The sequence below is a fragment of the Podarcis gaigeae genome, assembly GCF_964106915.1.
Source record: "Podarcis gaigeae genome assembly, chromosome: Z".
Taxonomy (NCBI): domain Eukaryota; kingdom Metazoa; phylum Chordata; class Lepidosauria; order Squamata; family Lacertidae; genus Podarcis; species Podarcis gaigeae.
The window spans coordinates 42298317-42324367 of NC_139691.1; the positions used below are offsets into that span (position 1 = coordinate 42298317).

Below are 26051 nucleotides of genomic sequence, written 5' to 3' on the forward strand. Positions count from 1 at the left end.
TGGGTAATTGGCTGTTCTATGTGCTATCTCAGGAGCAAAGCAAAGGACTGGGTGGAATATTTTCACCTGGGGCTGGGAGGGATGCACTAGATTCTAGAATAGGCAAAGGCAATCTCCAGCCTGAAGGCAGAATTAGGCCTACCAAGAGTCCTAATCTGGCCCAAGAGGTGTAAAGCAGGCTGCAAAGGAACAATTGGGAGTGTTAGAATATGCTCCTCATTGTTCCCCTGCAACCAGAGCATTTTTAATTTGGTGCTCAATGCAACCCCTGCAGAGATTGGCTCCATCTGGGAACTCCCAATCTAGAGCTCCCAAGGAGTCAATCCCTTCTGCAAATGGGGTTTGCATACTTCCTTGGATGACATAGCTCAATTCAAGCCATACCAACAAACGGATATTTTTGTTTTGTACCCGGGCTTGACCTCAAGAAATGGGAGCATGCTAGATGTGCGTTCCTAACTTTTTCCTTTGAAGCTAAATCACCTGACGTCATGGTGACATTAAGTGATGGGGGAGCTCAGGATCCAACTGTTCCTCAGCCCTGATTTGAAACTTCATTTGCTGATTTGAAACTGAAGGCAACAAAAAAACAAATACATGTTTTTTTAATATCCAGAATGAACACTGGATGACACATTTTAGCAATTATGGGACAAAGATGTATGTCATTGCAGCAGTGCCTAACTTGGATCACAGATTTAGAATTTTCCACTAAGAGTCTTGCCAATATGGGAATGCGTGCATAAACAGAAGCATTGATTGAAATCTTATTTAAGTAGGATAGACTAAAATGTATTGTTTGTTCTTTGGTTCCTTCAAATATCTGTAGCACACAGAAAACATTAACACTGGTAATACAGTACTCTGCGCTCCAAAACATGTAAGCATCAGTTGAGGGGGCTTATTTGTCAGAATGAATGTAATAAAACTTAAATTAGTACCATGCATTTCCAACATAACTTAAATATACTGCACTCTCACACACTGGCTTTTACTGCTCATGACAACACTGCAATGTACATAAAACATTTCTATGGCAAACAAGCTGTTGCATAGCAAGATGGCCCGACTGGTTTAAACCGACCATTTATGAAGTAAAGAAGAACACTTAGCACACTGGATTCTCAACACAGCACAAAAACACAAAACAGGTAAAAGGCTGACTTGCCAATAGCCACATTTATTCTTACCCTTACAGTAGGCCTCCTGTATACCTGTTAGTTAAAATACAGATATTATCCAACAAGTCACGTATTCAAATCCTACATTTGGGAAATACCACCTACAGGCCCATATTACTAGAATCATACCAATGACCATGCTATTCTTTACATGCTCACTGTGACACAGTTAAATAGAAATGAATCATGAGGCCCTATGTATCCATGATGATAGGGTAAGCAAAACAAATCAATACACTTCCAAGGTTGGTGCAGTATGGTAGGCTGAATAAACAAACCCAAAGGGTGGAATATTCTGGCAGCAGATCTTGTAATACTGCTTAAGGAACCATCAAGATCGCACCCAAGGAATCAAATGATAAAAATCACAGGGACAACATGGCTGTCCAAACAAAGAAGAAAAAATGTGGGTCAGAACACCATCAACTTAGCCAACAAATAATCACAAAACGGATGACCTAATAATAATAATTAGAGGCGTGCTTTTGCTAATGGGGCCTCTTGCTGCTGCTGCTGCGCTGCCGGCACACAATTTCCATCCTCATCCTGGGGCAAAGTTCACAACTTGAGGTACCTCTTTCAGGTTAGTGGAGTATGTAACCTGAAGCATTTGTAACCTGAGGCGTTTGTAACTCGAGGTACCACTGTATAGTCAACACACATTGGGTTTAATGGCAGGTGGGATTGCTAAGGTCTTTTTTCCTAGATGTCTGCCATCTTTCCACTCCCTTTTTTTAATAAAAAAAAATGGTAAGTGCATAAAGCTGAATGTGCAAAAGTTAAAGGCACATGAGCTGTGAGATACTTGTACTTATTCCAGATACACCTGGCATTAGCAATTTGCCCCAGTACAAGAGCACTGACTGTTAAGTGGCTCAGTCATCTATACCTGATGGTGCTGACTTTAAAAGATTCCTCTCTTTTCAAACGTGTGTGATATTTGCCAAAAACAGAGATATGTTAAAATAAATACTCTGTTCTTGAGGACTGCACCAGAATTCCCCAGTACATTGAATCCAAGCTCTAAAAACTCAGATTCCACAGGTAACGTACAATAGCTGTAATGCCAAAATTGCCACATTCATTTATCCAAGGCAGCAGCCGTGGTCCAGAGAAAGCATTACATTTTGCTGCCACATGTTACAGAAGTTCCAAGTACAAAATTCTGACTGCTTCTATAGAGAAAAACACACAAGAGGAGAATTTTAAAAATAGAATCTGATCAAGTATGCTTCAACAGATTCATCTTTAGGTATAGGAACAATCTATTTCCTATTCATGGGAGTTTAAAGAGTTTCCTACTTCTAGAGAGAATCTACTGCCTTTTGAATCCACAAAACACTGGTAAATGACTTAATTTGCTTTAAATGAAACAAGACAAATATTCATCTGGCTGCTTTACTTGAAGAATGCATGGCAATTTGCTTGCTTTTTAAAATCAAAAAGCAAAGGTGAAAGATGAAATAAAAGTATTTTCTCACAATCAATCACACTGAAGACCCAAACTAAGTGGCAATTTTAGATTTCAAATGGCACTAACTCAAAAAAGTAACAGTTTATCAGATCTAACTGCTTCACATATAAAATCTTACCCTTTCATGTTATCATCTTAACCCTTTTCTCAGATGACAGAAAGATACATTTTTTGTTTTTGCTCTCCATTCCCTTGCATATCTTATTTGGGGTAAGGACTGATGTGGCACCATATACATAAATTAAAAGAATGAATAAAGAAGACTTACCCGGTACTCTCTGGATACACTGTCTGAGGGCACAGAACCTGAAATCTGACTAGAAATTGTAGCAGCAATGAGTTGCTTGCACCATTCAACGTGTGATCCTGTGGGGCTACAAGAACAGAATATATAACAAGTTACTTAGCAGAAGATTCTTACTTTATAAATAACTACTGAACATTTAGATTCTGCATTAATCGTTTAATTCAGATGATCCTTCAAAGCATGGTTTTACAGATTAGAAATGAACAGCACATTTGCATGACCACTCTCTGCCCCCTCATGTGCAGATTCGCTTCTCCATTTCCATGTTTCATTGACAGTAACATCCAAAAGGGAAATACTATAGTTAGCACTAGCTGCAAAAGAAAGATTTTGAAAATGCACTTCAAACCATGTTTTCAAAATAGTAGTCTGGAAGTTTGCCTCAAACATATTTTGCCCAACAGACATTACAGCAAGCCAATGCTTGAAGTGAGTAGGAAACCATCCCACTTATAAAGCAGATCTAAAACATTTTCTCGTCTTTTCAAGTGATGTAATTAAATGTGGCCTTATTTCTATTAAATCATCCTGCTTTTTCTTCTTGCTCTTCCATTTTGAGCACTCCTTATAATAACCCAGAAATGGGGAAACTGGTGTATGTGAAGGCAGAGGCAATTTTTGAAGAAGTATCGTATTTTTCGCCCTATAGGGCGCACCGGCCCATAGGGTGCACTTATTTTTTTTTTGGGGGGGGGGAAATAAAGAGAAAAAATTATTCCCCCCCCCCCGAGCCCCAAAGAGCAAAGAAGCCATGACAGCGAGTGGGATAGATCCCGCTAGCTGTCTTGGCTTCGTTTTTAGCCTCGGGGCTGGGGGTCCGGGAGCGAAGGTGAGATTGCGCTCAACCTCGCCATCGCTCCCAGAGATTGCCGGGCTGGGGGCAGGGGAAGCCCGAACTTCCCCCGACCCAGCCCCCAGAACGGGTCCGGGAGCGATGGCGAGGTTGCGCTCAACCTCACCATCCCTCCCGGAGCTTGCTGCTATCCGAAGCCCGGGGAGTGCAGTGCTGTAGCCTGCTGTGCACCCCGGGCTTAGAGCAGCTATCCGCAAGCCTGCGGCGCCCGGCGGAAGTTCCCGCCGAGCACCGCAGGCTTGCGGATAGCTGCCCTAAGCCCGGGGTTTCCAGTGCTGCGCTCCCCGGACTTCGGGCTGCAAGCACCTATCCACAAGTCTTCGGAGCCCGCGGGAGTTCCTGCCGGGCTCTGCAGGCTTGCAGATAGCTTCCTGAAGCCTGCATTCGCCCCACAGGACGCACACACATTTCTTCTTCATTTTTGGAGGGGAAAAAGTGCGTCCTATAGGGCGAAAAATACAGTATTTTAAAACATTAGTTAATTTTTCTATTGAGCAGACAAAAACAGTTAACAAAAACAAACTGCAAAAATACTAGGAAAGTCTTCTGACTTGAAAGAATAACTGGACAACAAGAGGAGAAAACTGATATCTGTTTAAGCATGAACATTTGTAACTAGAAGCATACAGATTATAGACCAAGTAGGTTTTTAGGGTTAGCAAATCCCAGGATTTTAACTGGATGACCCATTAAGTCTTAGCAATAGGTTCTTTCTTCAAGAATGCCTAAACACTCAGGAAAAACGCGAAAGCAATTTCCTGAAACAGCCTGAGGTGGTTTGGCAGCAAAAACTGAGAAGACTGCCAGATTCTGGGAAGTGATGTGGGAATTTGAGATATGCTACAACCAGTTTCAGCTAGTGAAATATTGAAAGGAATGGAGACAATGTATTTTCAGTAACTTATTTTCTATGGAAAACAAACTTTCCTCAACCTAATGAAAATGCACAATAAAGGGCAGGTTATATGAATAAGTCAATGTTGTTGAGAGTTGTACTAGAACTGGGGAAATCAAATTTCAAATTCACAAGGCTGATGTGGGATGGATTTTTTCCTGAACTTTATTTCTCTTTTTTAAAAAATATGTCTCATTGGTTCATTAGTAACAATGAATGCAAATATATTAAGCAAGCTGAGCAAAATGTCAAGGTTGTATTTGTTTCTCAGGTGATTGTCCCTAGTAAGTATGTGACACATAGTGACAGGTTAAATACTTCTGGGATAGGGACAATTATTTAAAAACTTGGGATACTTTCTGTTAGCACAATTAAAAAATACAACTAAATTACACATATAAAGTTAGATCAGTCTGGATTAGAAAAATTTTCTAATGCAATTTGAAAATATTCTGATACAAGTTACTCAATGGAAAAATTTCAAATTATAAATTTTATAGAGAACTCACACACCACTCCCCACTTCCTTTCTGCTCCCTCATCCCCTAGTGCCTATGCCTTAGGTGTGTGGGACCTCATGCCTGCATGCCAAAAGTGGCCCTCCAGGCCTCTCTATTTGGTCCTAAGAACACTTCCCAAGGCACATCTCCTCTTCTCAGTCTACTCCACCTCTATTTAGCCCTTCCTGTGTTGCTTCTCAATGTCTATTTCAGAATAAGTCCCTTGGGTTTGGGACTTAAACCATTAAAAAAAACAACAACAACACCATGTACGTCAATATTGTTATATAAATAAATAACACTATTTGGAGGGGAGTTGTGAGGAAAGGGGAGATGGAGGGACAGCAGTTTGCCTAAGGCTGCCTAATAATAAGTCCATGGCAGAGGCAGCATTTAAACTGGGGACTTCAGGGTTGGCAGCTCAGTTCCTTGTCACTATATTGCACCAGTTTATAGGATACATCATTTAATATCATCATACCCAATAGTGATTAATACATGTACTGAGCATTGTATCATTTTACTATTATTTTTAATAGTAAACTTCTAAATGACTTCTCGGCAGTTTATAAAGCATAAGAACCAACTACACAATACCGTTAAGATAAAGAATAATTAAAAGTACACAGTAATTAAAATAAACAATCAAACAATCCCATTAAAACAGCAGATCAATTATAACAGCAATTAAAACAGGAGGATCAGTTCAAGAAATCACAGAAACAGCCTTTTAATTCATATTGCTACATATGAATCCTCTGGTATGTCAGCAGGGAGTGCATGCCACAACACTGGTGCCTGCACAATTCCCACCAAAGTGATGACCAGCTTTTGAAATTAATAGGTTATTTAGTAGTATGCAGTAGCCAAGCATCTCTCTGTGTGTCTCTCTCTCACACAGAGACTCATATGGAAGTTGGGATGGCACTGGATCCCTTGAAACCACTATCAGCTGCTCAGGAGAGCTCTTCTAAAGCCCTTCTGGGCCTGATTATAGAAGCATAAAACTGTAAAGTTGGAAGGGACCCCAAGGGTCATCTAGTCCAATCCCTTGCAATGCAGGAACTAAAGCATCCATGACAGATGGCTACCCAACCTCTGCTAAAAAACCTCTAATGAAGGAGGGTCTACCATTAGCTCACTTCTCTCATTCAATCTCATAAAATGCTGGAGGGTGCATTTATCACTAGCCTCCAAAAAGCAGGATGTGTCAAGTTTGTCTATTTTCATGTGTATATCCACAACAACACACACACACACACACAAACACACACACACACAAATATTCTATGTGGGCTTTGGCAAAACATTTGATGAGACTCTGTAGCGCTTCCTTGGAGTGTGCTGCCAAGGCTGTTATCTGCAAACATAAGGATCCACCACACTTTTTTCTTGGCCCGGATGTGTGCCAGGTTGAACAGACCCCTGCCACTCCTGGAATGGATGTGCACACTGTCTTCAGCTGAAGGCATATGAGCAACAGGGAGAAGAATGTGCCAAAGAGAATTGGGGCGAGAACACAGCCCTGTTTCACATTGCTCTTTATAGAGAAGGCGTCAGAAGCTGTCATACTGGACATTGATGCACGTTTTCATTGAAGGACACAAGCATTTTGTGGAGGTAGGCATCTAGTCACATTGTGTATCCACAGCAGTGACCAGAGGAGGAATGACCACTGGCAAAAGCACAGAGAGAAGAAATGCCATGGTGCACCTGTAGCAGCAAAACTTCATCTGCCCTAGCTGCAACAAAACATATCTCTCCTATATCGGACTCTACTGGCAGAGCAGGCACTGTAACTCTCCAACTATTCAACTTCACCCTCAAAGGCACACTCTTCCACTGCCTTCCGAAACAGACGGATGCCAACAACTATACCTATACATATATACAGACACACACAGACATAGGTGCATACATGCATGTAGTATACATATATAGTATACACACACAAATACACACTCTCTCTATATTATATATATTATTATTATTTATTTCTATACCACCCTCCATCCAAGGATCACAGGGCAGATTACAATACAGTGGTACCTCTGGATGAGAACGGGATCCGTTCAGGAGCCCCGTTCGCATCCTGAAGGCGAACGCAGCCCGTGACTGCGCGTCGCGATTCGCCGCTTCTGTGCATGCGTGTGACGTCATTTTGAGTGTCTGCGCATGCGAGAGTGGCGAAACCCGGAAGTAACATGCTCTGTTACTTCCGGGTCGCTGCAGAGCGTAACCTGAAAATGCTCAACCTGAAGCACATTTACCCAAGGTATGACTGTATAAAAATGTAAAAATACATGTATAGTATACAGAGATCTTTTTTTTCTTCTTCTCTGGCAATTGCTTGTAGCTGAGTAAGATTCTCTTCCATGAACATGGTTTTAAGGACAAGTCTGTAAGTGACTGTGGAGGCCAGTTCTGCATCCACACGTCCTTTCAAACCAGGGACATAAGTTTCCGGATGGGAGTTGATCATGGTGAGGGTTTGCCAAACGTGCCTTCCTCTTGGCACCTTTCATCCTGAGTTCAAGCGTCTTCAAAGCCCATGGGCACCTTTGGAAAAGCCTGCTCTCCCATTGGAGCACTTGCAGGCCAGTGTTTCCAAACTGTCAGTTGCATTTTTGTGAGAGAGTCTTTAAACCTCTGTTGTTGACCACAGGCTTTACGCTTTCCATTCTGAAGTTGGTAACAGAGTAGTTGCTTTGGAAGACGATAATCAGGCATCCGAACAACATGCATGCAGACACACACAGGCATACACACGTACATATATGCATACACACGTACGAATATGCAGTTGTTGTTTAGTCGTTTAGTCGTGTCCGACTCTTCGTGACCCCATGGACCAGAGAACGCCAGGCACCTCTGTCCTCCACTGCCTCCCGCAGTTTGGTCAAACTCATGCTGGTAACCTTGAAAACACTATCCAACCATCTCGTCCTCTGCCGTCCCCTTCTCCTTGTGCCCTCCATCTTTCCCAACATCAGGGTCTTCTCCAGGGAGTCTTCTCTTCTCATGAGGTGGCCAAAGTACTGGAGCCTCAGCTTCAGGACCTGTCCTTCCAGTGAGCACTCAGGGCTGATTTCCTTCAGTATGGAGAGGTTTGATCTTCTTGCAGTCCATGGGACTCTCAAGGGTCTCCTCCAGCACCATATGCAGACATATCCATATAAATGCACACGTATATAAACATGCAGACATACACACAGATACCTATGCATGCGTGCACCCACGTACCCACCCCATCCCCCCAGCCCTTCTCTCTCGTCAACCGATGCTCTTATAACGAAAGGGACACCAGGAATAGGGAGCGGCTTCCCCCTCCCTCCGACAACACACAAGCCAATCCCCCGGAGCGTGATGAGAAGGCAGCCGGCGAACACAAAGCGGCGGCGCAGCCAACCCCGCCGCCTCCTCTCGGGGCCCGACCCTCCCTCCCCGCCCTCACCTGTCCAGGGTCTCCACACTCGGTTGGCGAGACCCGGCGGCGCTCGACGACGAGGCCGCCCCAGTCGCTGCAGCCGCCGCCGCCGCCGCCGCAGCCGCCCCGGGCCCGGCCACCGACGCCAGGCGCGTGGGTCTCCTGAGCGGGCCGGCGGGTCCCGCTCCGCTCTCGGCCGCCGCCGCTGCCGCCGCCCTGCCGTCCATGTTGCCGGTGGCCGTGGAGTGCGGCCGCGGGCGAGCGGGCAGCGGGGGCTTCCTGCTCTCCGTCCTCGCTTCCCGGCCTGGCTCGTGAGGAGAAGCAAGGCGGCGGCAGCCGGGAAGCCAACTGTCACCTGGCGGAGGCGGCCGCCGAGGCAGCGCGCGGCGAGCTCCCTACCCACAGGCCTCCGCGGCAGGAGCACGAGAGGCGGTTGCTGAGGCGGCCGAGGCTGCGATCCTTCTCTGAGCTGGGGGGGGGGGGGTTAGAAAAGGGCGGGTCGGGCGGAGCCAGCCGACGGAGCGTTTGCATGAGGGGGGAACAATGTGCCGCGGCGCGGCGCTTCTGTGTCCTCGCGCCGGCTGCGCCCAGTCCCTACTCGGAGTAGACCCGTTGGAATCCATTCCCTCCCCCCCCCAACCCCCTGCTTCGACGTGTCTGCCTGCTGCTTCTCGGGTGTTTTTCCTCTGGCCATGAACATGATTGGAACGGCAGATCATTTTTCTCGCTTTTCTGTCCCATTGGGATGGGTTCCCGCCACCCTCGCTTTTAATTCGCCCCATCTTAGCCCCCCCTTTCTTCCCTTATGCCTTTTAAATCGGCGGATGACAATTGCTGTGCGCAAATGGGACTCTCGAAATCTCCACCCTGTTTGTGGTGAAAGGGAAATTTGAGCAAGAGGGTGGTTTTCTTAAATTTCTCTCAAGGCAGCGGTTCTAAAACTTTTTTTTAAAAAAATAAATAAATTCCCATATCTGGGGCACATTTCAGAATGAAAATTTGCCACGCCGGATTTTTAATTTATTGGTAAGAAAAGCATTGGGAAACGAAGAGACAACCCAGCAGTACTTGCTTTATAACACAAGACACGACTGCTTTGCAATATGATTGGTTGACATTGGAGAAAGTATAAATCAATGCTGCTACATAAGAACATGAACGATTCCCAAAATATATCAATAAACGAGCTTCATATGTGTATGTATGTATGTGCAGTGTTTTTTTTTCTAAAAAAATGTTTAGGGGCACATCCTACTCATCTTGAAATACTGCCCCTCAATGAGGCCAAACTTAGATTCACAAAATATTTAGGGGTATGCGTACCCCTGCACCCCCCCCGAAAAAAGCACTTTGTATATGTGTATAGAAACTCAATGAGAGGTGTGAACTTGCTTTTTGCCAGGTAATTCCAGGGTTGCAGGTTATCCCTGCATAGGGCAGCTGCATATTCCTGCATTGCAGGGGGTTGGTCTAGACTAGAGGGTTGTCAGGGTCCCTTTTCCAACTCGACAATTCCATGATTTATAATATGTAGAGTGTGCCTCAGATTTTGGCAAGCAGAGGGAGTTCTCCAATAAGGGTCTTACCAGGTGGTTGGTTTAGCATCACTGCACTAAACTCAAAGTATAAAGGGGATAAGAAAGGTGCAGATTAGGAGGGGGGGGGGAGATTACCATTTCATAAGATTTCCTGAATTTGCTAACCAGTTATAGTGGAAATCACAAAGGACCATCAGAATCCCCAGGTAGTTTGTTGATGTTCTCTGCCTGAGATGCTGAAGCTAATACAGAAGATCCATCTGTCAAGGCTCTTGGGAGCTACCAATCCTTGATTTAAAATAAGAGCACTCCTCACCACAATACTATTAGTGAAAACAACAGGTAATGTACCTCTCACCAGCACTGTACCCCTTAGATTTTGTCACATCCTCCCTCCTTTACATGTGGCAGAGCAGAAAGGAAACGCATATGCTAAAAATAAACAGCACTCACAGCTGCTAGTCACATGCGCTTAACTGTTTGATGAAGGTGGCTTGCATCTTCAAAATGAATTCAGGCACTTAAAAATCAAATGTCTAATATACTAGCCCATTTCATAGTCCACCGTCAATTCAGCAAGCCACTAACCAAATTAAGAATGCCCAATATAGCTGTAACTTTTAAATTTACAAAGCTTGGTGATCATTAATGTTATAGCAAGAAACATGGTTTTGACCTATAAAGCCTTGTGGCTCAGAACCCCAATACCTCAAGGACTACATCTCCCCATATGAACCAATCTGGACCATGCGTTAGCCATCCAAGGTCCTTCTCCATGGGCCCTCTCCAAGGGAGATGTGGAGGGTGGCAACCCGAGAGTATACTCTTAGTGGGTGGTTCCCTAGAAACGGATAGATGGGAGACTGCCTGCTCCTTTCCGTGAGACAACTCCTTCTGGGGAGGCAACTAGCAGTAAATCTGATCCTGACCCCACCTCCAGAGATATGTCAGAGCCAGCATGAGCAACCTTGCAGACACAGCCCAAGTGAAGGAGCGCCCAGTCCCAGAACTCCAGCTTCTTGTCACGCAAACACTCTGCCCCACACTCCAAAAGAAAGGTACAGAAGGGTGTACTGCTTGTTACAGGGGTAGGCAACCTAAGGCCCGGGGGCCAAATGCGGCCCAATCGCCTTCTCAATCTGGCCCGCGGACAGTCTGGGAATCAGTGTGTTTTTACATGAGTAGAATGTGTCCTTTTATTTAAAATGCATCTCCGGGTTGTTTGTGGGGCTGACCCCTGGCTTGTTAGATCAATGTATTAAGGTTGCACTTAGCCATGTATATTACCTCTGGTGTACGTTCTGAACCTTGTAACCTGTAGTTTGTCTAATGTACTGATCTGATTAAGCATTAAAGCCTTTGGAAGAATGGAAGTTTGGAGTTCCAGTTCTTCGTAAGGTGGGGAGGGCCAAGGCACCTGGGAAGAGCAGTCTATAAACTGGGGCTGCTACAGAGAAGGCCTCTTCTTTATCACCACCCTTCAGACCTTCCTTGGAGCTGTGGGCCCCTAGGAATGGTGTATAGGATTGGGCTGTTTGCTACCCAGAAAAGAGGCATAAAGAAATGTTCAGCTTTTTTATTTCATATGACTTAAGCAGGTATTAAAAAATCAAGTTATACTTTCCCAAACATTAAATTCTCTAAAATTCAGGACACAGCATCACCTGTGGTGGTAGAAACATCAATCAATGGTATGCAGATAAGGAGAAGGCAAATGTATTTAAATCTGTTTTACAATAGTCCCCGCTTTGCCGCAACCCCCCACCCCCAGCTGAGCGTGTAGTGTTTTACTTAGTAAAAACAAGCAAGATAGCAATTAATCCACACTAGACAGTATGAAACATACATGATGTTTTAAGGGTTCCCGTGAAAAATGAGATGCTTAAAAACTGCAGGCAAACAAAAGGCAATTATATCAGTCTGCATAGTTTTTCAGAGTTTTATGCTCAGTCATTTAGAATAGGCTGATGGGATACATGAGTTTCCTTGTAATTCAAGTTATGCAGTTCATCTCAGATTTGTTACCCTTACAGAAAACAACAAGCCATGTACATGTGCAATGAGATAAAGACAAAAGAATCAAAGGTGTGTGAAATTTAGAGGACAGGTATCAAGTGGAAGGAAATAAATCATGCATCAACTAGTGGAATTTATTACTAGTACTTCAGTCTATCCCTGAAGAAGTAGTGCAAATTTATCAGTATACTATTAACCGTATTAATGTGCTCTGCTTTTCTTTTAATGAAAATATACTATTTCTAAAATATCCCAATGTCCTCTAAAACTAATAAATTTATAGTATTTTATGTCTTCAGTCTTTGAAACCGAAAATATTTACACTTTACAAAGAAAAGAATACTCCAAACATTTCAAATTAATTTACAAATTATTCCTAGGATATCCTTGCCACCTTACATTTTGTAGATCAAAAATTACACATATAATAATTTACAAATGGTAGACAAACACCCTCAAAGTGTCAAATATGTTGAAAATAAGTCACGTTAGCTGCAAACAGTTCTTCACAAATCCTATTCTTCAAGATATTCTGAACTGACCAAATATCACTTAATAAACTGTTTATCCTAAATAAAATGTGGATTAAAATATCAAGTTGCAAGGTCTGTGCTGACTTCACAAGTGCTTGTAATGTTTTTAAATGATTCCTGAAAGGAATTATAAAATTTAACAAAAAACTGACATGAAGGCAGACAGCAAACCGAGTGATCTGCAACATTTAAATATTTTCAGTGCATTCCCTATTTTCTGCATATTGTTTAATATATTTGAGAAAAATACTAATTTATTATGGGAACAAGTTATACAAGCTCACACATTATGTTCCATCTCATAAGGCTGCTGCTCTGAATAGGCACAAATTTAAGTCATGATAGCTTACCACTATCACTGAAATAAGTTTAGTGTAAGAAACCATATAAAACTAGTCCACACAGTAATTGATCCTCAAGAGCATGTGCCCTTAACAACTTTGCTTCTTACACCACAGGCTTCTTACATGTGCATATGATTCAGCAAATTTCTCATTGGCATCAATGGCACTTTGCTCAATATATGAACTTAAACATGCATTTTAAGTCTGAGCAGGAGAGCCTATAGACAAAAATGTATTCATACTGTCTTTAAAAAAAGATGATGGCTATTACTGAAAGCGTTAGCTATATCTATTTGGATTGCAGTAGGAGGGGAAAAAACACCTTTAAAGATATTATAACTGCTAGTTGGATGACATTTTTCCCAGGCAAAAGTTTGTGAAAGGCACATAAATCTATTTTTAAAAGCCCACTTGTGTTCAAATCCTCTCCTATATGGACAAAGATTTTAGGAAAAAACTCTACATAAGGCATCAATGTTTTCCTCTTGTCCAATACATCAGAATAAGCACCACTTATAACAATGTTCAAAGAAAATAATCCAACCAGTCTCCTTCAAAAGTGAGTTTGCACGTGCGACATCATCTGTGAAGAAGATGAGGAGGAATTGGGAAATCTGGGGTTGTTCGCAATTTGCAGTTCTTCTAGTCGTCTCACGTAGTCATCGCGCAATGCCAGTAGCTCCATGTAACGCTGTTCCACTGGATTTGGCTGCTAGACACAGTTGAAAGATTTTAAAATATGTTATTTGGACTTCACTGAAGATACAGAATAATCCAAGATTTGGTAGCTAAATCAGATCCAAGACCTCCATCTTCATGTAAAGGTGACTGGCTGCATTCAGATATTAAGCTTTAGCAAGATTTAGCAGGTTCATGTATTTCCCTCCCAAATGGGCTCAAGGAAGAATTCAAAAACAACTGCTTTTTGTTAAGAGTAGCTTGTTGCGCCACCCACTCAGAGCTATGGTTAACATCAACTATTTATCTTGTTTTTCACCAGTAAAGGTTCCAACATCAGTTTTTTAAAAAGACAGTACGTGCCCCGAGGCTTACAATCTAAAAAGACAAGACACAAAGGGAAAATAGATGGGGCGGCGGGGAGAGGAGATAAGTAAACTGAGGAACAAGTTATTCTAATGTTGCAATGACTGGCTCGGGTGGACAAGTTCAAGAAAAGTTGCCAAACACTGTCCATCTCTCAGCTGTGCCAGCAGAATATTCTCACTTCCTTCCTCCGCTGCAGCCTGTTGTAATTGTTGCTGCCAGGCGACAGGGGATGGGAAGATGCCGCCTCATTTGTTCTCTTCCCTCCTCTTATAACAGCCTGTAGTTAGTTCTCTCTGGTTCCGAAAGCAAGACTTGTTTTAAATCAACTATAATGAATTAACCACAGTTTGTTAGTTTGACAAACTATAGTTGACTAGGAGCAGAAGCAAAAGTTTCCAGGCTTCCTAGTCCTAGCCCTGCAGCAGGAGAGGGGAAGGTGATCTGCATAAGCCTTGGAGCAGGTTAGATCTATCGTAGTTGAGAATGACACCAGAATTCTACATTTCAATGAGGTCTTTCTTCAGGGTGACATTTACACACACACACACACACACACACACACACACACACACACACACTTAATAAAAATAATGGCAATACATGAAATTTCTCCAAGCACTTTGCTTTCCTAGGCCCTTTCAAAAACAAATCTCTTAAACCAGAGCCTAAGTCCAGCATTGATCTGCCTCCCCAAACCCTTTATCTGCTTGCTATTAAGCCAAGGAAGAGCACAAACGAGACCAGCACACCTTCACCGTTAATGCCATTTGCGGAGGTTGGGCAGTCATTCCATGTAACTGGGCTGCACCACCTGCCCTAAAATATTTAAATGTCCCTATTCCGAGTGCTATGGTTATGTATGTGGCTAAAAAGAAACAACTTTACATATCTCTCTCCCAGTAAACTAATTTACAGGTGTGTTTTTATGTTCTAGAACACATTTCTTTTCTATCCATGCAAAGACCTTCAAAGCAGGCACACTGGATTTATAGTGTCTGCAACTCTGAATGGCATACAGAGCATTGCCTGGCTTTCTTCCAGCCCCCAGCATGCTGTAAACACAACTGGAGACACAGTACAGAAAAACGCTGCCTTGAGGTTGCTGCTGCTTTCCAGTGGATTGCTGATAAAGACTGCTTGTTAAGCACAGAAGCTCTCTTCTCTCTTTGCTCCCAGCTGTTGTACCAAATATTGAGGCTAAGAAGTATCAAGTGTATCCCATCTTTTTCTCCTCAGTAGATCGACTTTTACACAGTAGTTAACCAGGAAGCGAAACACGGAATGCTTGAAGAGCAGCCAGAAGGGGTTCAATACTGAGGCAGAAAAGGGGATTACTCACCTTGCATTATAGTTTTCTAATTCCCCAACCCCAAGCACATTCCCATGGCACGTACTTCCAAGTAAATGTTCTTATGGCTGGCTTCCAGTATTACCCCAAAACAGGGAAGCAGAGAATATAAGTCCTGCTAAATCAGACCAAGGCCGATCTATGTTCTCATAGTGGCCAACCCGCAAACTACGAGGAGCCCAAAAAGCAAGATATGAATGCAACAGCACACTTCTACTTGCGATCACCAGCAACTGAGTTTCAGAGGCACGCTGCCTCAGATACTGGATTTAATATAGCCCTCATGGCTAATAGCTACTAAGAGCCACATTCTCCCTGAATTTGTGACAGGGTGACAGCCTTCACTGCATCTTGTGGGAGGGAATTCCACAGTCTAACTGTATATTCTGTGGAGAAGTACTTTATCTTGTCTGTCCCTCAATCTCCCATCATTCAGCTTCCTTGGATTCCCAGCTTCTAGTAAGCATAGCCTTCCTCACTTTCGCAACACCATGCACCTTTTTATACTCATCATATCCCTCCTTATTCATGTTCCCCCCCCCCCAAACAGCTACAAATGTTGTAGCCTATAACAACACCTTTCCTTTCTTTTTTCCCCCAAATCATTTTTATTAAATCTCCCTAAATCTCCCAGAACATTATACATTATTGAACCTTTAAAGTTTCTTTTTGACATCCCACCCCCATTTCCTCATGTGTTTGGTTTCTACTCCATTTCATTACCTGTTTTACAACATACAATTTTACTATCTAAACACCAGTATTGTTAATTCTTTCATTAATCTGCTGCTTGTATTTAAAATCCTGCCAGTGACTTCCTGTACGGGTGATACTTTAATATGTAATCATTTCCTGCAAATTTTCCAGCTCTACAAGGGTCCTTTTCGAGGTGCAACAGCCATAAGTGTATGCAGATGTGTCATTACCAAGGAGGCAGGCTTAGTCGTTGCTTAAGAACTAAACCTGCTTCCAGGTCTGGGTCCTGACCGGATGGATACTGGAATCAGCAAGGGAAACCCACATGACCTGAAAGTGTTGCTGTGCAATGCCAGGTCAATGATTCATAAGACCACTGCCATCCATGACCTGGTTGTGGATGGAGGATTTGACCTGGCATGTGTGACAGAGACTTGGTTGGATGAAGCAGATGGGCCTGTCCTTGCCGCTGCTAGTCCACCAGGTTTCTCTTACGCACAGCAACCCAGGTCATGTGGGCGGCGGGGAGGGGGGGTTTGCAGTGATTTTTAGGAAGTCATTAGTTTGCACCAGGCGTCCTATTGGGAAGACCCAGTTTTCTGAGTGCATGTTCTGGATGTTGGGCAATAGGGTCAGTACAGGATTCCTTTTGGTGTACTGACCTCCCTGCTGCACCAAGGATTCCTTGCCCGAGCTGCTTCAGGTCGTGGCGGATGTGCTCCTGGAGACACCTAGTTTACATGGAGCCCAGAAAGCCCCATGGTTTTCCCCGGAGCTGAGGGCGATGAAGCAATCGTTGAGACGGCTAGAGCGCCGGTGGCGGAAAACTCATTCTGAATTGGACCGGACACAGGTTAGAGCTCAACACTGAGCCTACCAACAGCGAAGAGTACCTTCTTTACCGCCTCTATTGCATTTCCACAAAACAGCAGCAGGAGACTCTTCCAGGTGGTTCGTAATCTATCGGAACCACCTGTACCACCGGGGCCTGGTAGGGACCCTAAGATCTCCTGAAATGCTTTTGCAAAGTTTTTTGCAGATAAAGTTGCTCAGATGCGGAAGGAGTTAGACTCCACCGTGGGAACAGGGCCGGGGCAGGAGAGTGCTGGAGTCCTGTCTAGTCATGTTATATGGGATCAATTCCAATCTATTACCAATTCTGTTACAGAAAAGGGGGGATATGAGCGTTCAGACCCCTGGGCTCTCACTTGTAGGGTGCCTCAGAGATCCCATACTTTTTAATATCTATATGAAGCCGCTGGGAGAGATCATTGTGGGGTTTTGGTTGGGTGTCCATCAGTACGCAGATAACACCCAGCTCTACCTCTCTTTTAAATCAGAACCAGTGAAGGTGGTGAAGGTCCTGTGTGAGTGCCTGGAGGTGGTTGGAGGATGGATGGCGGCTAACAGATTGAGGTTGAATCCTGGCAAGACAGAAGTATTGTTTTTGGGGGACAGGGGGTGTGGGGGACTCCCTGGTCCTATATGGGGTAACTGTGCCCCTGAAGGACCAGGTGCGCAGCCTGGGAGTCATTTTGGACTCACAGCTGTCCATGGAGGCGCAGGTCAATTCTGTGTCCAGGACAGCTGTCTACCAGCTTCATCTGGTACCCAGGCTGAGACCCTACCTGCCCGTGTAGGGTGGTGCATGCTCTAGTTATCTCCTGCTTGGACTACTGCAACGTGCTCTACGTGGGGCTACCTTTGAATGTGACCCGGAAACTACAACTAATCCAGAATGCGGCAGCTAGACTGGTGACTGGGAGTGGCTGCTGGGACCATATAACACCGGTCCTGAGAAAACTGCATTGGCTCCCAGTACATTTCCGATCACAATTCAAAGTGTTGGCGCTGACCTTTAAAGCCCTAAAAGGCCTGTATACCTGAAGGAGCGTCCCCACCCCCATCATTCAGCCCAGACACTGAGATCCAAGGGCCTTCTAGTGGTTCCTTCACTGTAAGAAGTGAGGTTACAGGGAACCAGGCAGAGGGCCTTCTCGGTAGTGGCGCCTGCCCTGTGGAACGCCCTTCCATCAGATGTCAAGGAAATAAGCCACTATCCTACTTTTAAAAGACATCTGAAGGCAGCCCTGTCTAGGGAAGTTTTTAATGTTTAATGCTATATTGTGTTTTTAATATTCAATTGGAAGCTGCCCAGAGTGGCAGGGGAAACCCAGCCAGATGGGTGGGATATAAATAATAAATCATCATCATCATCATCATCATCGCTACAGATGTGACATCCAAAGAGGGAGATTTTGATCCCTAGCATTGCCACTGAAAAGGATCTCAGCCAGCTGAACTAGGAGCCTGGGAACATTGCAGTCTTTCCCAACCTGGTACCCTCCAGATATACTAACCACAGCTCACATGGTCTATAGTAAGGGACGATGGAGGCTGCAGTAAAAAAATACATATGGTGGGCACCAGACTGAAGAGAAGCAGGATACAGAACGGTTAGCAAGACGGACTGGTGGCTTGATGTGGCATGAGGTAGCTCCCTATTTTCATGCAACTTTGAAGGGGAGTGAGAGAGAAAACAGGTTACAAATCTATAAAGTGCTACGAATACTTCAGCAGCTGTCCAATACTTTAAAATAATCATAATCATAATAAACTTACTTGATGCCTGATTCTTGGGTTCCACCTAATATAATAATTGACCCAAAGTTCCAAGTGCCTCATGCTTGCTACTGGATAAAGAACACGATTTAATTCTTTAGCATAAAAGGGATTGATATACTTTGATTTTGCACTGTTGATCAGGGACCACAGAGATAACGTTTTTTCGCTCAGTTTCTGCAAAGAAAACGAAAGTGTCAGCATTAATTTAAACCACAGTGTAGAAGAATGTGATGCAGCGTTTACATTTCACACAGCTGTTATCTCATAGAATCACACAGGCGATATACAGTATCTTTGCTAAAAAGCATCTTCAAAAGTAGCCCTTCAAAGTGGCAACCTCTTCATTTTCTAACTGCATGTAAACGATGAATATGTTTTAATGCTAGTATTCTTCTCTCACCAACTTCATTTTAGCCATTCATTGCTGCAACCAAATGTAACTATGCAAAGAGCTTAATTTCAAATAAAGTTATTAAAGGCATGCAGCTTTCATCTTAACATGATCGCTATTGTTAACTCTGAGTTCAGATTTATTTTTATGGACCTAGAGATGTTGTAAGATATGACTGGAATAACTGACCCCAAGTAACATGAAATGGTGCATATAACATGAATACAAAGATACACAAAGTCTTGCATCCTTTCCAAACTCAGTCCAAAATCACCTGAGCACTAACTTACCTCTTTCTCTCTTACAGAGTCGCAGTTATACAAGAAAGTACCAAAACGGCAGGAGTACAAATGATCCAGAATTGTAATCAAAAATTGGTCATTGAATTCAAAAGCTGTAGGGAACTAGACACAAGAGGAAGAGAAATCAAGAGCAAGTTATCTTTTATCTTTCTGAATAACAGAGGTGTCTGTTTCATATGGCAACAGTAACAAGTCAAATTTATTTTCCATTTATCCTTTTCAACATATTTTTCATGCACCACTTTGAAATTAATTTACAAAAATTATAACCCACCTTACTCTGCAATGCAGATATAACACACTTTACAATAGCTTGTATAATACTGAAGGCGGGATTTAACTAATGGGTCCCAACAACAGTAGGCCTACACAAGCTGTTCGTTCTACAGGGCTTCTCTGCCCCCACCCCACATTGGCTCAAGAGGGTATTGGGAACCCCCAAAACAGCACACAGAGCAAGGAGTGGCAGGGGGTGGGGTTGTTCATCTGGCAAGCCAAAGAATGCTTGCCCTGAGAGAACAACCGCCTTAGTGTGTCACTGAATTCCTTCCTACAAAAATGCTGTTTTAAAGAGAAGCACAAAACACAAGACTCCAGGCAACCTAAGACCAGGGATGTAAAAGCCAAAACCAGCTCCCTGAAAGCAAATTGTTGGCCAGTGAAAGTGGTATGACGTTGGCAGAATATGTTCCATCCTGCTAACTCCGGAACAAACTATGATTGCTGCATCTTGACTAACTGAAGTTTCTGGGTGGTCTTCAAAGGAAGCCCCACATAAAGTGCACTACAAAAGAGCTGAATGGAGTATGAAAGACTATTGCCGGGTTTGACACCCCCCAAGAAAGCATATAGTTGGAAAACCAGATGCGGCTGATAAAATATACCCTTAGCCATTCCTACATTTGAACATGCATAAGCAGAGATGGATTCAAGAGCATCCCGTTGCAAAACATGCTGAACAGCTACTTCAAAGTCATCAAAACCCCTAATCAATGAAATTTTACCTTCCACAAATTCAGTTTGTTCACCTTCATTGATCCCACATGCCCTCCCCAAATGAGTCAGAACTTCCATTGCATCTCCAAAATTAGTCAGAGAAAACAAGAGAGAGCTGGGTTCATTGTCATACTGGTGATGCCACAGACAAAGTCTCTGGATGACCTCACACAGGTCATCTTAGAGAACAACTTCCAGTCAATTTACTAGGTATAACCAGACAGGATTGCATTCGTTACATTAGCCTTAGGCAACACAACTTACTTGTTTACAGATCTGCCACACACAGTCAATGAACTGGAGGAAAATAGGTGACCTATCAGCATCAGCATGATTTTTGTCTCCATGACCAATTCTCTGAAATGAGAATCACACAAACCTCACTTGAGTCAGTTCACTCAGTTTTGGGAATCTCCATTAATAGGGTTGGATTCTTTCCAGAGAGACAGAAAGATGGCAGGTGGCAAATGTAAGATTGACTCAATGTTGACTATTCTTCAGTGAATTTAAATGAGAATTACCGTATTTTTCGTCCCATAGGACGCTCCGTCCCATAGGACGCACCTAATTTTTTTTTGGGGGGGGGGGAAATAAAGGGGAAAAAACTTCCCTTTATTTCCCCCCCAAAACCAGGTCAGGGAACAGCGGGATGGCGGCGCTGCGCCTCCCCACTGTCCCCAGAGCTTGTGGGGCTGGCCAATGTCTGCCCGGCGCGTGGGGCGCTCTGCTTCAGGGCACCCCACGCGCCGAGCAGCAGCCGCCTTCCACGGGCTCCCCAGGGAACTCCCACGGGCTCCCCAGGCTTGCTGATAGCTTCCTGAAGCCTGGAGAGTGAGAGGGGTCGGTGTGCACCGACCCCTCTCGCTCTCCAAGCTTCAGCGAAAGCCTGTATTCGCCCCATAGGACGCACACAGATTTCCCCTTCATTTTTTGAGGGGAAAAAGTGCATCCTATAGGGCGAAAAATACGGTAATGGTCCAGGATGAAGTTCACTCTTTATAAAACCTCAATGAGATTTTATAGTTGCACTGCTTTGTGTGTTGAGCCAAAGGTGGCACCCTTTCTTTGGCACCCCTGCATCCAACCACCCCCACGAGCCCTCCTTTGGTCCTGTGGCTCAGAACACTTTGACTGGCTTGTGTCCTTGAATTACCACAGTTAAAAGACCAATGGGCTTTTAAGCTATAGTGATTTCAAGAGTGAGTTAAAGCACAAGCTCAAGTTTGGCTGGATTATGTCCCCAATTCGGAGCCTTTTCTCTCAGTTTAGCACCCCAAGTATTTTTATACAGAAAACTGTGAACCTATTCTGTTTAAGAATATGCATTTCACAAGCATTACCCATTTCCACATTATGAATAATAAGGGGAGCATTAATATGAACCACAATAAGTCTATCATCTACAATTCTTGCAGGACCACCCCCATGTTACAACCCCCCAATCATTTTTCACTTTCCAAATGTTGAACAACACACTGCTAAAGTGACAGCTTATTTATTCAAATGTGGCCCCATTTGCCAAATAACTTGAAACTAGATGGCACAAACAAAGGCTTTTAAAATGGACTTGGAGCCGTTTTCAAAGGACACATTAATTTATTGTTGAAGCAGCAGTTAGCTGCCAAATTTTCAGTTATGCTCCTATACAACAATGTGGTTTTGCTTAGGGCAAAGATTTAGAAGCCTTGTCTCTTTGGTCTGGGAAAATCTGCTCATATACACAGGTATGACAGCCCAAGTTTGCTGTAAAGGCCTAATGGTAAATGAACACAGGTAAATTAAGTTTGTGCACATGACTGCTTGACAAAAAACACTATTCTTTAAGATCAGTGTTAAACCAACAATGCTAGTGAAACTGCTTTACTCTTGCAAATATGGTTTTAATCTCATTACTAATTTATAATGGATTTTATTGTTGTTGTACTTTAAAGCTTCACGCAAGAGTCTTAAAATTTAAGAAGAGGTGATGAACTAATGTCTTTCTGGGCCATATTGCACACAGAGAAGCACTACTTCAAACGCATGTATAAAAATGTCACTATCAAAATGTTCCTGGAGGAAGACACATAGGATATAGGCTGACTGCAACTGAACTGATTCTTCCAAGTGTCAAAGCAAGTTTAGTATATCCAATCAAGTGTCAGGCAGTCTGCAAAACACATTTAAGTATAGGCTGCTGAACAGTACTCATGATTAAAGAGCCATAGCAAAAGCAAAAGAGCATAAAGCCTAATGCCTTAAAATTACACACCAAAACTGGCACCCAAAATTGCCTTACTGTGCATCAGAAAAATAAACACTCTACATATATCTCAACAAAGCTTAAATGCACCTCATGAGGTAGATTGGTATTACCCACATATTACAGATGGTCAGTGGGGGTGCTTAAGACTGTCTGAATACCTCTAAGACAGTCTCTGAGAGACTGTTATAGATTGGGGGGGGGCGTGGGGGGGAGTGGCACTTGCCTAAGGACACACACATAGCTCATGGCAGAGGAGATATTTGAACTGGAAATTTCCTAGTTCATTATTTCAGTCTCTAAGACAAATGTTACACCACAGCTTGGACAAAATTTGAAGGTCCACTTGTCCAAGAGATATGTGTGGTTGCACTTACACCCCACATGTGCTCATATGGGGGCTCATATGATTGCGGCATACATGCATGAAACCCGAAATCCCACAGATTATGTCTGTTCTCCCTGCCACCTCCTGAGATTGACAGTGTTTCACACCAAACTCATGTTTTGGCTTGGTGTTCTGTGTAAGCACCAAACTCAACAATGCTTAGCATTTTTTAATGTTCAAAGTGCTTCAAATGCACTCTCTCAAAAACCCATACAATAATCCTGTTTGACTAGCCACCCACATATTACAGACAGGGAAACTTGCGACAGACAGATAGTGGCTTATCACATTGACCCTTCAGCTTGGTTCTTATTTCTTCTCACCGAAGCAAACTTGTGTCCAAAGCTTATCCATTCTTTCTGCACCAAAACTTGAAAGCCCACAATCGTCCGGTAGTAGCTGTCCAACATCAACATAGCTAGAGAGGTGAGTTGTGCTGTACGGTCCCAACCATCACTGCAGTGTACCAAAACCGAACTCTTTCCAGAGGAGACTCTGTCTGCTACTTGAATAGCACCTGTTAAAACAAGCTGGCGAAAGGAACAAAAATACAGTTGAGGTAACACTAAAGTTCTAATTAAAAAACTGAGACCACAATCCTGTGCTGCATAAGTGCACAAGTGTCAGGCATAGGTCAGCAATAAAAATAAAAAAGCACCCAGTGTCAGTGAAGCTAATCTATTATTCAAAGTAACCAAAACAGTGCAGGGCTAGCGATCACAGCAACATTTCCCAGTAGGTCTTGCCCCAATGCGGCACTTGCAAGGACTGAAGGTCCCCGCCTTCCGACTGCTCTCTAAGCTTCCTCTTTCCCCAGCAACCTAAGGCTCCTTTGCCTGGTCTCTCATTGCACCACCTTCTTCATTTCTCTCTGTGTTCTGGGAGTCCAGGGGGGAGAGAAGCTGGTCACAGCAGGAGGGGGAGGCTCCTTGGCTTCTTCAGCTGCCTGCTTCCACTCTGCCACCTGGCCCCTCTCCTCTCCCACCTCTGAGTCTGAACCACTCTCTTTGCCAGCCTCTTCGGGCTAACCAAATCCTGTTGCCTCTTCAGCTTCCGTAACTTCCTGCTCCCAGTCTGCTCCCTCTTACCACACATTGTCATCCCACCACCATTCCCTTGGGGGTTCCCCAGCTGGTGCCCCCCCCCACTGCTCTGCATCCAGCCAGTCCATGACAATGAACCAAGTGCTCTTTTTTATCCATACCTTGATATGTTCAAGCCAGTGGGTGGACTCCAGGCTAGATAGCCAGTGAGATTCCTCTACATGAGGGTAAACAATGTCCTTAAGCTTTTTCAAGGATTCCCGCATGACATGAATATTATGAATATCTAGGAAAACCAGCTCCGCATTGGCATATGCATCATCACTTTCATAACCTCCTCCAGTTGCCTGAGAGTCAAAAAAAGGAAGTGTGTGTGTTTAGCCTCCATTGCACAATTACTACAATATCCCCCCCAAGGAAAACACAATTGGCAACTTAAAAAATAAAGAGTGGTTACATCATACCATATTCTCACCAAAAAGAAAGTAAATTTGAGTTTAGACAGTTTATAATATATTTCAAAGCTTTCCACTAAGCAGCAGTATCTATTTACCAAATAGATAGGATCAATAAGTATCAGTACACAGAGCAATAAGGAACTACTAAGGGTTTATGTAAGTGGACATGGTTAAAAGGCATTTCTTTCTATCACAAGAATAGTATGTTTAACATCCAACATCTAAGTGGGTATTATGTAACACAGTCCAAATTTGCTAGTTTCCAGCACCATAAGCATTTGACCAATTAGTATTGCTTTAATCACAGCCCCAGGGCCTTCTAATTCCATTTTAAAGCCTCCTTTCTTCTAATAAAATCTTTCCAGTTCAAGCTTTGGCATCCTAATATATATATATATATATATATATATATATATATGCTTTCGTAGATTTTCACGGGTACAGGAATGCAGGTTTTGGTGTCCTCGGGTGTCTTCCCGTGTAAAAGTTGGGGTGTCTAGGCGACGTTTCGACGAGGTCTCACTCGTCATCTTCAGGCTGGTGCTTTCGGCTTCTTGTTACTGGAACAGAGCGGGATCTCAATGTTTGAGTTCCTATAAATACTGTAGAGGGGGTGTGGTGTCTAGCCTCCAATGTTCTGGGCAGAGAGGAAGTTCCCAGGCTAGTGTGCCTTTTCTTCTTTTGTTCCTTAATTACTTAATTACTTGGCGAAGCACAACTTAAAAATAAGCAAATGGCACTACAAAGAAAACAGTCTCAGTTTTCATAAGCTTCGTAATTTAGTTGCTAAATATGTTCCATGGCAAGGGCTAGTAAAGAGACGAAAAGTACACACCCCTGAGGAGTTATGGAAACTCTGAACAGACTTTCCAAGGCATTTGCTGTCATCACATTTCCCAAAGCAGAGCAAAGTTTAGCCAAGTTCTTTTAACTAAGGAAAAGCAAGTGCTTCTTTTTTTAATCAACACTATGTAGTATGTTAGGCTGCAGAAGCCTATCTAGGCCCTGTCTGTCTGGAGCAAAAGGAGACAGTTAAATTTAGCTGTGGGAGGGGCTGAGTAATCCTGGGGTGTGGGTCAAGAAATAACAAAGCAAAGAGAATAGCCAGAGTGCAGGAGGGAAGGAATGCAACCACTAGACTTATCATAAACAATTTCCAAATTTTGCATTTTTCTCCATTTAAAGCAATGACAATTCCCCCACTGTTTCCAAAGTTTAAAAGGTCAGAAACACTGTTCTTCTTAGACTAAGGAAAGAGCTGCCAGATGCAGTCCTGGATATCATAGAAGTTGCACATGAAGAAAGCAGACACACAAAACCAAGAGAATGCATTTGTATGCTTATCATTTGCTCTATGAACCTACCCATCCATTCAGATCTGCTGGCAAGGCACTACTCCAATTCTTACCCATTAGGGAGTCCTAACCTGCTCACCTTTGGTACTCCC

The 26051-nt window shown here is 43.5% G+C and overlaps 2 protein-coding genes across 7 annotated transcripts in view; both read right to left on the reverse strand.

The window, feature by feature from the left end:
* MTMR1 (myotubularin related protein 1) overlaps nucleotides 1-9083 on the reverse strand; it is a 55118-nt gene extending 46035 nt beyond the window's left edge. For 2 of the 5 annotated variants that reach the window (XM_083722878.1, XM_083722875.1), the window contains exons 1-3: nucleotides 8665-9082; nucleotides 2924-3029; nucleotides 1191-1214 (exon numbers count right to left, since the gene is read on the reverse strand). In XM_083722878.1, coding sequence (XP_083579004.1) covers nucleotides 1191-1214; nucleotides 2924-3029; nucleotides 8665-8864 — 330 coding nt within the window. In that variant the 5' untranslated portion in view covers nucleotides 8865-9082. Of the gene's footprint in view, nucleotides 1-1190; nucleotides 1215-2923; nucleotides 3030-8664 lie in introns of all 5 variants that reach the window. The other 3 variants (XM_083722879.1, XM_083722877.1, XM_083722876.1) reach the window with 2 other exon arrangements.
* A 2653-nt stretch (nucleotides 9084-11736) lies between these two features.
* The window catches only part of MTM1 (myotubularin 1), a 41567-nt gene continuing 27252 nt past the window's right edge, over nucleotides 11737-26051 (reverse strand). Inside the window, exons 10-15 of one of the 2 annotated variants that reach the window (XM_083722912.1) lie at nucleotides 24308-24493; nucleotides 23427-23633; nucleotides 20738-20830; nucleotides 19466-19579; nucleotides 18782-18958; nucleotides 11737-13780 (exon numbers count right to left, since the gene is read on the reverse strand). In XM_083722912.1, the coding sequence (XP_083579038.1) occupies nucleotides 13622-13780; nucleotides 18782-18958; nucleotides 19466-19579; nucleotides 20738-20830; nucleotides 23427-23633; nucleotides 24308-24493 (936 nt within the window). In that variant the 3' untranslated portion in view covers nucleotides 11737-13621. The remainder of the gene's footprint in view (nucleotides 13781-18781; nucleotides 18959-19465; nucleotides 19580-20737; nucleotides 20831-23426; nucleotides 23634-24307; nucleotides 24494-26051) is intronic. The other variant, XM_083722913.1, reaches the window with a different exon arrangement.